This window comes from Haliaeetus albicilla, chromosome 16 (assembly GCF_947461875.1).
Source record: "Haliaeetus albicilla chromosome 16, bHalAlb1.1, whole genome shotgun sequence".
Classification (NCBI taxonomy): Eukaryota; Metazoa; Chordata; class Aves; order Accipitriformes; family Accipitridae; genus Haliaeetus; species Haliaeetus albicilla.
In genome coordinates this window covers 33,345,472-33,361,053 of record NC_091498.1, presented here as the reverse complement: position 1 = coordinate 33,361,053, position 15,582 = coordinate 33,345,472, and the positions used below count along the sequence as shown (strand labels likewise).

Here is a 15,582-nt window from a genome sequence, read left to right as displayed (position 1 = left end):
TCCCTCCAGCTGAAGTGAAGCCAGCAAAGGGAGGATTGCCGCGGGCCCACTGGCATGGTACTGGCTGCGGTGTGACTGCGAGGTTGGGCCATGGAGGAAGGGGGATACCCCATCCCTCCGCCTGGGCTGGAGCTGAAACCTCTGAAGGAGACATGCTGCTGGTGGGTGCCCCCCACGTCCCTCCCGCCCTTGGTTTTTGACTGGGTCGGTGAGCCGAGCTGCCACCGTGGCCACTCTTTGGGCACGTGCCTCTCTCAGACCTGGCTCTGTGTCCTCCCCCCCCGGGATGGGAACCCCCAGGCTGTTTTTTCCTGGCAGAGCGTGACGGAAAGAGGGAGATCCAGAGGGAGAGATGCAGCCGAGGAGTTGTTGCTTCCCTGGTAGGATGTGAGTAACTCCAACCGGCTTCAGAGGAAGTTGCCAAATCCCACCTCATGGCACAGCCAACTGCTGCCCTTCCTGGCAAGGGGTGCCCAGGTGGTGCCACGAGCTCGGCCCCATGTCCCAACCCCCCTGCAGGGGGGCTCCCACCAGCACCCAGGAGGCTGCTCTTCCCCGTCCCCCGTGGGGCAGCCCCCTGCCACGTGTCTGGGCAGTGGCTTTTGTGCCGGGCCTGGCGTGCGTGGCATGGATCCAAGCCAAGGAACATGGCAGATGCTGGATGGGCTCAGCTTTTCCCTGGCAAAGCTTCACGCCATGAGCTGGTCAGAGGGCTCCTGCTTGCCCCCAAGCCCTTGGCTTCGTCCTGGCACTGCAGCAAAAACTCAGCCTCTTTCCTCCGAGCTTGTCTGACAGACGCTGCTCCCTCCCGGCTGCGGAGCTGGCAGGAACAGACTTGGGCTTGGCTCTGCGCCACCATCCAGATGGAGCCACTGGCTACTGGGCCCTGGGATTTATTCCCTGGGAATTAGGAGTGAAGGTTCCTGCAGCCTCTTGCTCCTGTCGGGGATGGGGCTGCAGGGACCGAGGGCAGCCTGTCGCCCTGCAGGGGAAAACAGCTCCTTGCAGAGCCCCTAGCTGCTGGGCTCAGCGCCCCAAGCCCCCTTAACCCTCTCCCCGAAGACCCTGGTCACATTCCTGCTGCCCAACAGCACTAAGATAACGGAGTTCGTTATCAGCCCTGCCACCCCCACCAGTGATAACGCCCTGCCACTGCTCTCTGTGGCTTCAGGGCCCTTTGCCCAGCTGTGGCCACCAACCCACCACCCGCAGCTACAACAAACCCAACCCAGGGGGTCTCCAGCCGGCCGGTGCAGTCCTTCCCGCTGGAGGAGGCTGCACGTGGGTCAGCCCAGAGCCAGGGACTGCGCTGGGACCCCAGAGTGGCACCAAGGACCATGCATGAGTGGAGCTGCCCCCACTGCCAGGGCAGCGAGGGGGTGACGGGGGACCCTTCAGCCCCTCTGGCATCGCTGGCGGCTTTTTGGCAAGGCATTGCCTTGGCAGGGCTGGAAAGGGTTACCTGTTCTCCTGTGCTACCCACAGAAGACAAAAATAGCAGAGATTGTTATTAATAGTGATCTTCGTTACCTGGGCTGGAACATCTCCCTTTGTAGCAGTTTCTGGTGATACCAAGGGTCTAATTAGCATTTCTTTTATTTCCCTATTTTATTCCATTTATTAGCTTATAGGCTTAAGTAATGTCTTCATCAGGCTTGGTTTGTGTGGGGCTCCATCCCTTCTTTAAACAAACTTCGGGTTTTAACTTAAATCAGCAGCTGTCATATTTATGCATCAATTTTTAGCAGCTTTTTATTTTAATTCTTCAAAGACCTGCCGGCCCTAGCACCTTACCCTGCAGGGTTAATGTGCACCTTTCCAAGGGACTGTCCCAGGTCATTAGAATATTTTATTATTCATTATCTCCAGCCCAATTGAGCCCTGGTTTGTTCTCCCAGGCTGATGGCTTTGGGTCTCCTTTGGGCGGCTGGTTTAGTGGCCGCTGTGCCCACCCCTCTGGGGCTCTCACCGCTCCCCCACCTGCACCCCCATTTCCCAGCCCCTCTCCCCCCGTACCACTCGTTTTTTCTAATTTCGGAGATCCCTTCGAGCTTCCCCCCTGTTTCAGCCACCGAATTAATCCACCAGCCCCTTTCTTTACACCACTCTGCTGGGAAAAGGGACCCGCTGTGCCGGTGGGGGGGTCGCTGGGGGCTTTGCCCTCATAGTGGCTGCGCACCCCCCTGCCAGCCCCATCCCCGTGGTTCCTCTACCACCCCGGTGCTTGGGTTTTAACCTTGCCATTTCCACTGCCCGTTCCTCTCTTAATTTACCTATTCTGACAGCGAAAGGCACCTCCACTCCTCTGGCTCCTTGGGTCAGCCCAAGTCCCCCCCCGCCGTGCTTTTCCTGGCCTCCCGGGGGACTTGTGGCTTTTCAGACTTTACCGTTTGCAAAGTCCTGCTTGCTTTCGCCAGTGCTTTTCCCCAAAGCTGTAATTGTGAGAGTTCAGCCCCGGTGGGATGACCCCATCCCACAGCTCCGCTGCTTCCCTCCTCCTCCTGCTCCTTCCAAATATTTTATTTTTGGGGTGGGGGGGGTGATTTTTCATCTTTCTTGGCTCAGCTGAAGGCATTGCTGCTTTCGGCTCCTTAACCAGACAGCAAAGCCTGCACAGAACTGGGATGCAGCAAGGGCTCCCCATCGCTGTCTGGTCCTTCAGCAAAAGATGCCTTAAAATGTTCTTTTTGTGGGCTGGGGGTGGGGGAATCTCAGAGCTCCCGCTCTGCAGATTTTTGGAAAACACATAAAGGTCTCTCCAGCATGTCTTACTCGCAATAGGGCACCGGCAATTTGGGACCCTCCTGCTGCCACGACTGTTTGCAAATGCAAAACCCTGGAAGCAAAATGTAAAAGCCCAAGTGCAACATGCCAAATGCAAAACGGCCAATTGCAAAGTCCCAAATGCCAAACGCCAGACGCAACCACCCAAGTGCAACACCCTGCTGCAAAACGCCCAATGCAACAAGCCAAATGCGAAATGCAAAATGCAAAACCCGAACTGCAGCACCCCAATGCAAAAACGCTGAAAGCAGCACCCCAAAGGTGAAATCCCAAACGCAAATTCGGACCCACAGGGTGGCGGACCCGTGCCCGGCTGTTCAGCCTCCCTGTCCCACCGAGGCTGCTTCCCTGAGCCGCGGCACCGAACCTGGCTGCCGGTGGGGTGACCGCAATCCCCCCAGGAGGCAGCCGCCCTGCGGTGGGGGGACAGGGCTTATCTCAGGGGTTGACGCTTTGACACTTGGGTGAGAGCTTGGTAAACCCCCAGGAAGGAGCCAGATGGAGGGTGGAGGGGGAGCTGTGAAATTTCCCACGGGGGCTCCCCCCCCCCCGTCCATCCATCCTGTCCGTCCCATCAAGGAGGAGGGCGGAGGAGGAGGAGGAAGGGGAGGTAACGCGGTGGGATTTGTTGGGCCGGGCTCAGAGGGCCGGAGGAGCTCGGTGAGCCCGGGATGAGCTGAGCTGAGCTAAGCCCAGCGGCCAGCGGCATGGAGGAGGCGATGGACGCCTATGCCTACGGGGACAACGAGACAGAGTGCGAGTACGCCGAGTGGGGCCCCTCGCTGGCCCTGCTGCCCACCATCTACCTGCTGGTCTTCCTGCTGGGCACGGCCGGCAACGGGCTGGTCCTCTGGACCGTCTTCAAAGGCGGCCGGGACCGCCGGCGCTCGGCCGACACCTTCATCGCCAACTTGGCTGCCGCCGACCTTACCTTCGTGGCCACTCTGCCACTGTGGGCTGCCTATGCCTGGCTGGGCTACCACTGGCCCTTCGGCACGGCCGCCTGCAAGGTCAGCAGCTACCTGGTCTTCGTCAACATGTACGCCAGCGTCTTCTGCCTGACGGGGCTGAGCTTCGACCGCTACCTGGCCATTGTCCGGCCCCTGGCCACCGCCAAGCTGCGCTCGCGGGTCAGCGGGCTGGTGGCCACGGTGGCCCTGTGGGCACTGGCGGCTCTGCTGGCCCTGCCAGCCTTGGTGCTGCGGCGGGCAGCTGCCCTGGGGGGGGACAGCAAGATCACCTGCTACATGGACTACGGGGGCCTGGCCGCCCCGGGGACGGAGGGCGCCTGGGAGGTGGGGCTGGGGCTCTCCTCCACTGCCCTGGGCTTCGTGGCCCCCTTTGCTGTCATGCTGACCTGCTACTTCTTCATCGCCCGCACCGTAGCCAGCCATTTCCGCCGGGAGCGGGCCGAGGGGCCCCGCAAGCGCAAGCGCCTCCTCACCATCATCACGGTGCTGGTGGCCGCCTTTGGGGGCTGCTGGTTGCCCTTCCACCTGGTCAAGACCCTCTACGTCCTGATGGACCTGGAGGTGCTGCCGTGGTCCTGCAGCTTCCACACCTTCCTCAACAACCTCCACCCCTACTGCACCAGCATCGCCTACATCAACAGCTGCCTCAACCCCTTCCTCTACGCCTTCTTCGACCCCCGCTTCCGCCATGCCTGCGCCGCCCTGCTCTGCTGCCGGACCCCCAGTCCCGGGACCGAGCGCTCCGCCAGCTACTCCTCAGGGCACAGCCACCCCCCCGGAGGCAAGGGGGGGCCGGTCCCGGGGGGCAAGCTGGACCCCGCCACTCAGGAGACCCTCTTCCGTGCCTAACCCCTCCCCACTCCACCCCCGGTGCCCCCCGAGCTGGTCTCCTTGGGGGGACTCCACCACCTCCTCCTCACCCCAGAGCCTGGCTTGCTTTGGGGACCCTCCCTCTGGAAAGCCCTGCTCGTGGGAAGGGGAAACTGAGGCAGGGGCTGGGCAGACCCTGGGAGGAGCCCCTGGGGGGCTCGGGCAGGGGTGGCTCCCCCCGGCACCCGCAGGGCTTTGTAATTTGTGACAAATAAATGAATTTTGGTTAAAAAAAGAGCAGGGTGTGTGCAGTTCCCTCTGGGGGGATGGGGAGGGAGTGGGACCGGGGTGGGATGCGGTGTGGGACAGCAGGGAGGGTTGGGGGGGATATGGTTGGGTTTTAGGGTGTGTGTGAGCTGAGGGTGTTGTGTGTATGTGTGCGTGTGCATGCACTACGGGGTGTCCCTGCAACCTGCAGCTATCTGCATACCCTCCTGGGTACCCCCCCAGCCCACCCCGGCCCCCAGTGGGTCTCAAGCTTGGGGCAAACTCTCCCTGGTCTCTTCCCCAGCACACACTTTGGGAAATGCAAAAATTCCTATCCCAACACATCCAAGCATCGCAGCGTGCCGGGATGTGGCTATTTTAACACCAAAAAAAGCACAACCCCACCAAGTGTCCCACTGTGGGGTGGGCATCCGCCCTGCTCCCCCCCCCCCCCCCCCCCCACCCCGGCAGCTCTGATTGCATCAGGCAGCCGCCCTGTCCCACCAAATCCCATTTTCAGGCTTTTCTCCTTATCTGAGGGCAGAACAAGCCCTGGGTGACTCACCCCTGTGGAGTGAAAAATGGGACGCTGATGCTATTAAATACTCAAAATCTGAGGAATGGGGAAAGGGGACCATTTGGGTTTGGACAGGGGGTTTTTGGGTGCTGGGCGGGCCAACAGCCCACGCTAACCTGGGATTTTGATGAGCCACCAAATGGCTCCTCTCCCATTTCCCTCCCAGGCCCTGCAGCTTCCTGAGGCTTTGCTCTAAATAAATCTTCCCCCTATTTGTTATTTACATCCTTCATTTACTCGTGATGAACTATCCTGTCTCCTCAGCCTTTGTTCCCACTTGGAAAGGATGCGGGATCATTACTGGGTTCCTTGGGAAGCTTCCCGTCGGGGGGGGGGGCTGCTTTAACCTTCCTGCCTGCCACCACCTGATTTTTGGGAGCCAGCCCAGCCAGAGCCATCCCTCCTCCAGGATGGTCCTTTGTCTTAATGAAGTAAATGGAGGAGGTGGCCGGTGGGGGCTGTGGTTTGGGTAAACCACCCGGCACAGAGGGGTGGGAGCCTACAGTGGCTCTTTTCACCCTGGGTGGGGATTTCTGGGGAGGTTTCCCCATGGCTCTGGTTTTGTCTAAGAACCAAGGGAGGTCGGGGGGTGAGTGGGGGTGGAAAATGCTGCATCTGGGGCCATGGCCCGAAGGGAAATTTGGGGGAGAAGGGTGTTTACATTCAAGGTGCCTTCCAGGCTCGCTTGCCCTGGAGAGACCCCTTGATACAGCTCATCCGTCTGTCCATCTGTCAATCCATCTGTCAATCCATCTCTCCATCCATCAATCCATCCACCCCCCCATCCCTCCCTCCCTCTACCCCTCCCTCCTTCCCTCCCTCCATCTATCCATCCTTCCCTGTCTCCATAACTCCCTCCCATCTCTCCCTCCCTTTCTCTATCCCTCCATCCCACCATCCTCCCTTCCCTCCCTCCCTCTATCCATCTACCCTTCCATCCCTTCATCTCTCTATCCCTCCCTCCACCCCTCCCTCCGTCCCACCACCAACCCCAAATAACCCAGCACTGAAGGGGGTGACAGGGGCCCTGTTTTTCGGCAAGGAGCTGGTGAAGGCGGTTTCCTCCCCAGCACAGCGGCTGGGCACGGAAATGGCTGCAGGGCGCCCTGCCAGCGGAGATGGGAGCCGCCGACTTTCTATCCGCCTCTTGGAGATTTCCCTTTCCCTTCCAGGAGGGAAATGTTTAGCTGAGGAGTCTCTGGGGGGAAATGCAGGGACACTTCAGAAAAAAAACAAGGCCGGAGCCGGGAGGGGGAAGGGGCAGCGGGGGCCCGGACCACCCGTCGGAAGGAGATAAGGAAGGTGTTGCCTTCCTGTGGCAGTGTGGTGGAGGAAAGATGAGGAGGGAAAATAGAGGGGGGACAGCTGAGGACCGTGGGATGGGGGGATGGGGAGTGGGACCCTGCTGAAACTGGGAGCATCCTCGGAAAACCCTGGGAAGGCCGTGGAGCTGGGGGTGTGCTCCCCTGGGGTGAATTTGGGGACCCCCAATCCCGAAAAAGCGATGCTTTGGCTTGCTGCAGCCTGCTGCAGGTTCAGACTTGGGTGGGGTCTGTGGGGCACGGCCAGATGTCCCCAGATTGTGTGCCGCAGGGATGTGGTGCTGGAAAAACAGGAGGTTCTTCCACATGGGGACCTTTGGTTGGAGCTAAAAGTGTGTGTGGGCTGCGGTGGGGAGATACGGGGTGATGGATGAACCAGCACAGCCCACGGGGACGGGGACAGGGATGGGGACAGGAGCCAGCTGCCCCCACGCCCCAGGGAGCCTCCCAGCCCTGAGCTGCTTTTTCAAGCTACCAAACGGCCAAGCAGGAGGTTCAACACCCCCACCCCCCCCATCCCATCTGGGGGGTGCTGAAATAATTTGGTGGTGTGCTAAGCTGGGCTGATGTCCCCGGGTGTCCCTTTTGAAGTGACCTCCTTGTTTACAGCCCGCTCTGGGCTGCCTTCACACGTCCCACCCCAAAGCAAACAGAGGGGGGACCCCGCATCCCTGCGCCGTGGTGGAGAGGGGGTTCCCACTCCGATTTGTGCTGGGAAACCATGGATTTGCCAAAGCCGTGCTTCCTTGCTGCGCAGAGGTACTTTTGACAGACCTCACGGCTCAGAAATAGCCGAGAAAATAACTATGGGGTGAGAGCTGTCGGCTTCTGGAAAAGGCAGGGGGGGTGTGCGTGTGTGTGTGTGTGTGTGTCATTTCGGGTGGTCCCCGCCCTGGTGTGTCCCCCCCACACCAAGCCCTGAGCAACCCACCCGAAATATGGTCCCTGACACCTCTTAGGCAGCTGATTCTCCCTGTGTTAGGTGAAGAAAATGCTTCAGGTGGTTGTGGCAAGCGCTGGGGGGCTTTGGGGAGGCAGAGCCTAGGCTATAAATAATGAGGTGGGGGGTAAAAGAGAGAAAATTGGGTGAAATGGAAGGAGAGAGTTTGGTGGTTTTTTTTCTCTCCTGTGTTTCCAGAGGTTCAAGCGCCTTCAGCTGGCCAAGGGGTGAAAGGTTTGGGAAGAGCTGTGGCATGGGACCCCCAAGAGTCCGGTTGTCCCCGCACCTTGGTGTGACCCTCCTGGGCTGGGGAGGGGCTGGAGAGAGAAGAAAGGATGGAGAAAGAGGTGTGGGTGGAGAAGATGGGTGGAGGGAAAATTCGGGTGGCTGGGGGAGGTTTGGGAAGGGAGGTGGGGATGGAATATGTGGAAGGATGGATGGATGGACGGACGGACAGAGGTGTTGGGAGGGAGGGAGAGAAAGATGGGTGCATGGATAGAGGGATGAGAGGTGTTGAGGGATGGATGAGAGAATGGATGGATGGACGGAAAGACAGATGGATAGACAGGTGTTGGGAGGAAGGGATAGATGGATGCATGTACAGAGAGATGACTGGATGGTGGGATGTCTGGAAGGATGGACAGACAGATGGAAGGCTGGAGGGATGGGCGAGCGGATGGTGGATGCATGGGTAGAAGGCCACATGGACAGATGGATGGCTGGAGGGATGGGTGGGTGGATGGATGGGTGGAAGGACACACGGATGGATGGACAGCTGGAGGGACGGGTGGATGGACATCGGGATGGGAGGGTGACATTTGTGGCAGGCCGGCCAGCTGCAGCAGTACAGGAGGACGTGCAGGGGAGTGCCAGGAGGGGCGCAGGGGGACACTGGGCACCCCGCAGCCACCGCGGCAGGTGGTGCCAACAGCCAGCGAGCAGGACGGCACTGAGCAGGCTCACCCTCCGACGCGTGGCCAGCGGGTGGGCAACGGGGGCTGCCACCCTCTGGCAGCTGCCCCCAACCCGCTCCCCCGGGGCCGGCCGTGCCGGTCAGATGCGGCACAGCTGCTGCCCGACCTCTCGGCTCCTCCGGCGAGTCGAAATGGCCCCCGCGTTCCCCCCCTGCCCACACGGCCCTGGGGCGGGAGGGGGGTCCCGGGGAACGAGGTGACACGGAGGTGACCCGGCTGCCGGCAGCTGGGCCCCGCCGGGGCTAGGAGATGCTGCCGGAGGAATAACAGGAAGCGCCAGGAGGGGAAAAAACACGGCTGATGCCTTCTGCAGGTTGTGGGCCATCGCCTTCCCAGCCCCGCACACGCGTGTCTCCGCCGCACACGCGTGGCCCTGCCGCACACGCGTGTCCCCGGCCCTGAGCCGGGCTGCGCTGATGCTCTTTATTGTCGAGGTTCGGCTCTGAAAAAGTGCTCGCTGTTTTACAAAAGTCCGCGGTTATAAAATGTGCTCCGTACAAAGACCGGGGAGGGGGGATTCAGCTTTTCCCCCTTCGCCTTCCCCACCCACCCATGCTGGGTGTAGTGTGGAGAGGGGGGAAATGGGGAAGGAGGGAAGGAGAGAGAGAAGAGAAGAGAAGAGAAGAGAAGAGAAGAGAAGGGAAGAGAGTAAAAGAAAAGGAAAGGAAAAAAAATAAAAGAAGAAAAGAAAAGAAAAAAGAAAAGAAAAAACAGTCAATAAGATGGAAAGAAAGGAAAGGAAAGGAAAGGAAAGGAAAGGAAAGGAAAAGAAAGGGATAAAGAGATATAGAAGCAATAAAATAAAAAGACAAAGAGAAACAATAAAATAAAAAGACAAAGAGAAACAAAAGAAAAAAGAAAAAAGAAAAAAGAAAAAGAAAAAAGAAAAAGAAAAGGAAAAAGAAAAGGAAAAAGAGGGTGAGGCAAATGGAAGGAGAAGCCAGGAGGCAGGCAGGGCAGCTGCCTCCATGCCCAGGTGCTCCCCAGCTGGCTGCAGGACAGGAGATGGCCATGCCGCGGGGACACCCATCGTGGGCCCTGGCACCCCTGTGGCCTGGCACAGGCGCCTGCCGGGCAGACGCTGGCAGAATCCGGCACCCAAAGGCAGGTCCCTGCCTTCCCCGCAGTGGGACAGGCAGAAGCGTGAGGGCCAGGCCATTTTTGCTTCAGAAAGAGAGAAAATGGGTCTGGCTGGAGAGCCGGGCGCTGGGGAGGTGTGTTTGCTCTTCCTCCGCTGTCGCCCCTCAGCGAGGCCAGGAACTGCCGGTGGAGGGACGCGTCTTGTCCTCGGTGTCCAGAGGGTGTTTGGGGGGGATGTCTCAGACTTACCAAAAAGAAAAAAAAAAAAGAAAATAAAGAAAAAAGAGCCCAAATTCCCCTTCCCAGGACACAGTGCTAGGGGCTGCTGCCCTCCTGTGGGCGAGGGGCTTTGGGGTGCAGCCATGATGGGGATGCAACCTTGCCATGGGAGCAGCCTTGCCTTTGGCCCAAGCTTGCCGTGGGTGCAACCTTGCTGTGGGTTCCACCTCACCGTGGGCACAGCCCTGCCTCACCGCAGCTCAGGGTGGCCAGCACAGGACCTGGTGAGGGGCCCAGGAGCCTGAGCAAAGCCACGGCCCCATGGGGTCTTACCACTGGCACGGCACTGGGGTGAGGCTGAGTTGGGCACCCAGCCTTCTGCCTCCACGCTGCTACCAGGGGTCCCAGCCCTGGGAGATGTTCAGTGGTGGGGGTGGCATCACTGAGCCAGCACATTGCCTCATTTTTCCCTGTTTTCTCCTTGGTTTTTGGTTGGTTTGGTTTTAAACTGCACCCACATCTACACTCTGCCTCCACATAGAGGGGGACATGGTAGAAAATAAAACAACTCATGGGTAGACCCTTCTTGGGAGGTGCTGAGCCCCCCTAAGCCCCACTCCCATGCCTGACACGCGCTGGCCACAGGACTGGCCACAAAGATGGTGTAAAACACGCACACGGGGATGGCAGCCGCCCCGGCCAGACAGAGGGGTCGTTGGCTTGCTTTTTTTTTTTTTTTTTTGCTTTTTTTTTCTTTTTTGTCTTTTTTTTTTTTTTGGCGTTCCTTTTGCCTCCCAACCTTCCCACGTCGGCAAGCAGGGACGAGGCGATGAGGTCCCCCAGCCACCCGGTGATGCTCAGTGCCCGGTTTGGCCCCGAACCTGTGCGAGACTTTGGAAGAGAAAGGCAAGGACCAAAACGTGGCTGGGAAAGCTGTCCCCGGCAGATGCTCGCAGCTTGGCCCACCGCCAGGCACGACGGCCCTGGTGCTGTCCCAGCACAGCCCGGTGTCACCGGCAAGGCGCAGGCATCCCCCGGGTCCCTCCCACAGGAGCAGTGGTGCTGAGCTGGGTGCTGGCACGGGGTCCTGGGCTTGGCCCCCCCATCCCCCCCGGCTTTTTGGGGAGGCTGGAGAGTGTGGGCAGGATTCGGGGAGGGGCTCCACCGATGCTGCTTTAGGGCTGAAAGTGGGGATTTCCTTGGTTTTCCCCCAGGGCTGGCATCCCCCAAGGCACACGCAGGCTGCTTTTGCGGGGTCTTTCTCTCTCTCTCTCTCCCCCACGCAGGGGGGGCTGCTCCCCAGCTGCAGCCCCCGGCCTCCACTGACCGGCACTGCGCAGAGGCTCCCGTGGGACCCTGTGCCGCTGCCTCCACCAACCCTGGGTAGCAGGAACCGGGGTGGGGGGGGTGGTCCAAGCTCATGGTGCTGGGGAGGGGCAATCCTGAAGGGTGCTTGCTGGGGCAAAACCTCCCCGTTTTGGGGCAAAACCTCCCTGTCTGGGGCAAAAGGAAGAGGATCCGTCTCCCGGTCTCCCCCACCGCAGCTGGGCCAGCGTCTTGTCTTGAGGGCCACCCTGGCACGGGGGAGTGGCGGGAGGGGACGAGGACAAGGCACAGTCAGGCGTCCCTGCCGGGGCGGCCGGGCTGGGGGGACGTCGGCAACGGCGGTGGTGGTACCTAAACGTCCTCGTCCTCGCTGGCCTTGCTCCAGCGGTGGCAGCAGTTGGCGGTGATGCCCAGCAGGAAGTTGGTGGCCACTGAGGCGATGGAGACGACGAAGCCGACGAAGGCGATGAAGAGATAGTCGTCCAGCGTCAGCGTGAGGTGGCAGGCCTGGAAGCTCTCCTCCGTCAGGGAGAGCAGGGGGGCTCCCGCCACCTCCGGGGGGGCCCGGCACTCAGCCAGCTGCGAATCTGCCAGGGCGGGGGGGGAGCGGTGTCAGGGCCGGCTGCCGGGACCCCGAAATGTGGGGCGGGCGGCGGGGTCGGGGGGGGGACGACAGGCGGCACCTACCCGACGCGCAGCGCTGGATGCGTCCCCGCAGCCATTTGAGGAAGGGCTCCATGGCGCAGCCGCACACCCAGGGGTTGCCTCCCAGGCGGAGGCCCACCAGCCCTGGCAGCCCCTCCAGGGCGTCGAGGCTGATGGCTGACAGCCCCCCGTAGCTGAGATCCAGCTCCCGCAGCTGGGCCAGCCCCCGAAAAGCTTGGGGGTGCACCCGCCGCAGGCCGGGGTTGTGGCTGAGGTCGAGGCGCAGCAGCCCGCTGGCCTCCAGGAACATGTCGGCCGCCACCAGGCTGAAGTTGTTGTAGCTGAGGTCGAGGTGGGCCAGCCGGCGAGCCCCCAAAAAGAGCCCGGCTGGCAGGGCCGCCAGCGAGTTGTTGCGCAGGTCGAGGGCCCGCAGCTGGCCGTAGCAGGCCAGGTATCCCGGTGGGATGCTGGCGATGCGGTTGTGGGCCAGGCTGAGGTTGCCGGTGTCAAGCGGCAGCTCAGGGGGCACCGAGAAGAGCCGCTGCCCGCTGCAGTCCACCGCCTGCCCGCGGCACGTGCACAGCACCGGGCAGCCCGCCCCGGCGCCCGCCGCTACCGCCGCCGCCGCCGCTGCCGCCACCAGCCAGGGGCCCAGCAGCATGGCGGGGAGGCGGCGGCGAACCCCCACCCGGCGGGCGCCGGCGGGAAGGCCTGGACCCTCACGGGGCAGCGGGGGCCATCCTGCCACGGGGAAAGGGCCACCCGCCTGCTCACGCCGAGGGCTGCCGGCGGCGGTGTTTGGGAGCGGGGCTGGGCTCCAAGCTAGCAACGAGATGCTCCAGGCTTCCCGGTGGCATTCGGGGGGCACGCTAAATTCCCCCCCCGGGGGCACAGTGGTCTGTGAGCCCCGGGGCACCGGTGGGGCCGGCGTCCGGCCGTTTTCAGCTGCCTGCGAGGGAGAGGGGCAGGAGAAAGCCGTGCTAGCCACACGCCCTGCTGGGGGGGCCGTGGCTCCTGCAGCCCGGGGCGGCCATGTGGGGCACCCACACCCTCCTCGTGCACCCCCATGCCAGGGGCCACTCCACTCCTCCAAGCCCCCCCCACCCGGGGACTGCAGCCAAGAGCAAGCCCCCCTACCCTACTGACCTTGGTCAGCTCATCCTGGCCGGTGCTGGCCAGAGCCGGGGGGTGCCCGCTCCCCAGCCTCCCTGCCGGCCCCCCGCCGCCACCATCTCAGCCTGGTGCCAGGGATGCCCTCCCCACCCGTCTCCTGTGGGGATAACCCCCTCCCCGGCACCCACGCGGGGTCCCCCCCGGCCTGCTCTCACCCCCCGCCGCCTGGCCATCTTCGCTCCTTCCTCCCTCGCCCGTGCCCTCCTAGGCTCCATGCTCTCCCCACCGCGCCATCTTACTGGGGGGGGGAACGACGGACACCGCCACCCTGGCCACCCCCCTTCTCCACAGGCCCCCCGATCCCTCCGGCGGTGCCGGGGGTCCCCCGGGGTACTCACGCCGGCCAGGGGATGAGCAGGGGCTCGGATCCCCACGGCCGCTGGGCCTGGGTGGTGAGGCGGGGGTCCCTGGGCGGCCGCCCTCGCCCCTGTGGCCACCAAGTTGGGAGAGCGGCTCCCGCAGCCGCGGCCAAGGCTGCTGCCGAGCCTGGCAATGGGAGCAGGTCTTTCCCCACCTCCTTCCTCCCCTCCTCCTCCTCGTTCTCCCTTGTCTCTCTCTTTCTCTGTCTCTCTTTTTTTTTTTTCCTCTTTTTTTCCTTGAGGGCCAGATACTGACGTTTCGGTGTCTCTTAGCAACTGCCTCCACATCTCTGAGCAACAGGAGAGCGGGATGCAGAGCCGCCGGAGCGATGGAGACAGCAGAGGGTAGAAATGCCCCCACCCCAGGGACACCCCAGCCGGGGGCGGGGGGGACCTGCACCCAAATGGCCGAGGCATCCAGGTGGGAAGGAGCGGGAAGAGGGGTGGCCTCCTGCTCCCCCGCCACAGGCTCAGCTGGTCCCCAGCCGTCCCCGCACCCCCCAGCACTGGGAAGCATCCCCTGTGGGATAGGGTGAATCAGGGTTTCCCGGCCTCTGAAAACAGAAACAAATTACGTATTGGCAGAGGGAAAAAATAAGGCATCCTGGATCAAACCGGGAGTGACGTTACCCGACTGTTGTCACCCCAATGTACTCGGGCCGCAGGGACCCACTGGCCCAGGGGGGTTGCAGCGGTGGTGGCTGCAGCAGGGACGGCTGCATTTCCATTTAAAAGCCTACCTAACCCGGCACACAACCCCCCCTCCAGCTTGCTATAAGCTGAAACTTGGGTTGGTTTTGTTTTTTTTTTTTTCTTGCTCGTAGACCTGGAAAATGCCTCAGGTTGACACTGATTGTTTTGCTCCACGCGAGCTGAAAAATTCTGTTTCCCTTCTCCTTTTGGATGGGGCGGGGACAAAGCGGGTTTTAGCGAGCTGCCTTCCTCCTGGTGGCTGGCTTTTTACCATGAAAACAGCTGTTTCAGATCACAAGGGTGCCCATGTTTTGCTCTGGAAACATTGCAACACCACAGCTATGGCATTTTTGGGAAGGAGGCACTTTCAAAACCCAACCTGCCTGCATTCAGGGCAGGGGATTTCCTTGTTTTAATTTTCTCGTACTGTTTTCATAGAGTTGCTCCTTTTCCCATCTGAAACCACCGGCCCAATCCCACTATTTCAGCGGCATTGGCCGGGGGCTGTTTGCTCCCCATGTCCCCCAGGACGGCTCCTCCTCGTCGCGGCGGCTTGCAGCCTGACAGCATGCAGCCGCCTCTCCCTGTGGTGGGTATTAATTGGCGCTGCTCGTAGCCCGGGCTCCCAGCAGGCTTCAAGGGAAATTCCGGGAGTCAAATACACCCAGACATCCCAGGAGCCAGCTGCAGCTTAGACAGACACATAATTAGAGATAAGACCCAAGCCTGGCTGCAGATCTCTTCCCAGCATCTATTAGTGCCAAGTTTTTTCCACCCCCCCCCCCATGTTTTGGGCTACATTGGCAGCAAATAAACGAGCAAATTACCCCAACCGGGGCTTGTTCGCAATGGCCCTCGGGGCCAAGTGGCACAGCAGAGCTCAGCTCGCGGCCCCCTCACCAAACCCCCTGTGGTCACAGCCATGGGGGCACCGCCACAGCGGCTGGGAAGCGTCCATGACGGAGCTGCCACCCGCTCCGCTGGAGCCAGGGTTAGGATGCTCACCTTCGGGGTGGGAAGGCTGCCCTCCATCAGCTCACCCACGGAGCCCCCCTGCGAGAGCCCAGCCCCATCGAAACAGCATTTCTGGGACAAAACCACAGGCGGGAGAGCACTAGCTTTTTGGATGATCGCTCCGAGCTTGCTTCTAGCCCCCCTTTCCAATTCCCCCCCCTCCCCTTTTTGGGGAAGGCGTTGGCAGTAAGGCAGGCCCCTCTCCTGCAGCCAGCTCTCCGAGGCTTGGCCCTGCTTGCCCACAGCTGGGGTCACCCCAGTCCCCAGGAGCCTGGGATGGCTCCAGGGAGCTTGGCTCGATAAATCTGCCTTATATTCAGGGCTTTATCTCTGTCAGGGCAGGCAGCATCTGATAGCCCCCTTTGTTTAATCCGTATGCATTCAAGCTTTGGAGAGGAGGAGAGGAATGGTTACATCTCTTCTTTTGA

General features: G+C 61.2%; 2 protein-coding genes across 2 annotated transcripts; one reads left to right on the top strand and one right to left on the bottom strand.

Annotated features, from left to right (window-relative positions):
- Nucleotides 1-3,256: 3,256 nt before the first annotated feature.
- Nucleotides 3,257-4,846, top strand: APLNR (apelin receptor). Its single transcript, XM_069804466.1, has one exon. The coding sequence runs from the start codon at nucleotides 3,492-3,494 to the stop codon at nucleotides 4,602-4,604; it is 1,113 nt and encodes a 370-aa protein (XP_069660567.1). The 5' UTR covers nucleotides 3,257-3,491; the 3' UTR covers nucleotides 4,605-4,846.
- Nucleotides 4,847-9,340: 4,494 nt separating this feature from the next.
- On the bottom strand, nucleotides 9,341-14,012 carry LRRC55 (leucine rich repeat containing 55). The gene is made up of 4 exons (XM_069804461.1): nucleotides 13,427-14,012; nucleotides 11,958-12,864; nucleotides 11,622-11,857; nucleotides 9,341-9,969 (listed from the first exon to the last, which is right to left on the bottom strand). Exons 1-3 carry the CDS (start codon nucleotides 13,862-13,864, stop codon nucleotides 11,622-11,624), a joined length of 1,581 nt encoding a protein of 526 aa, XP_069660562.1. The 5' UTR covers nucleotides 13,865-14,012; the 3' UTR covers nucleotides 9,341-9,969.
- Nucleotides 14,013-15,582: the final 1,570 nt, after the last annotated feature.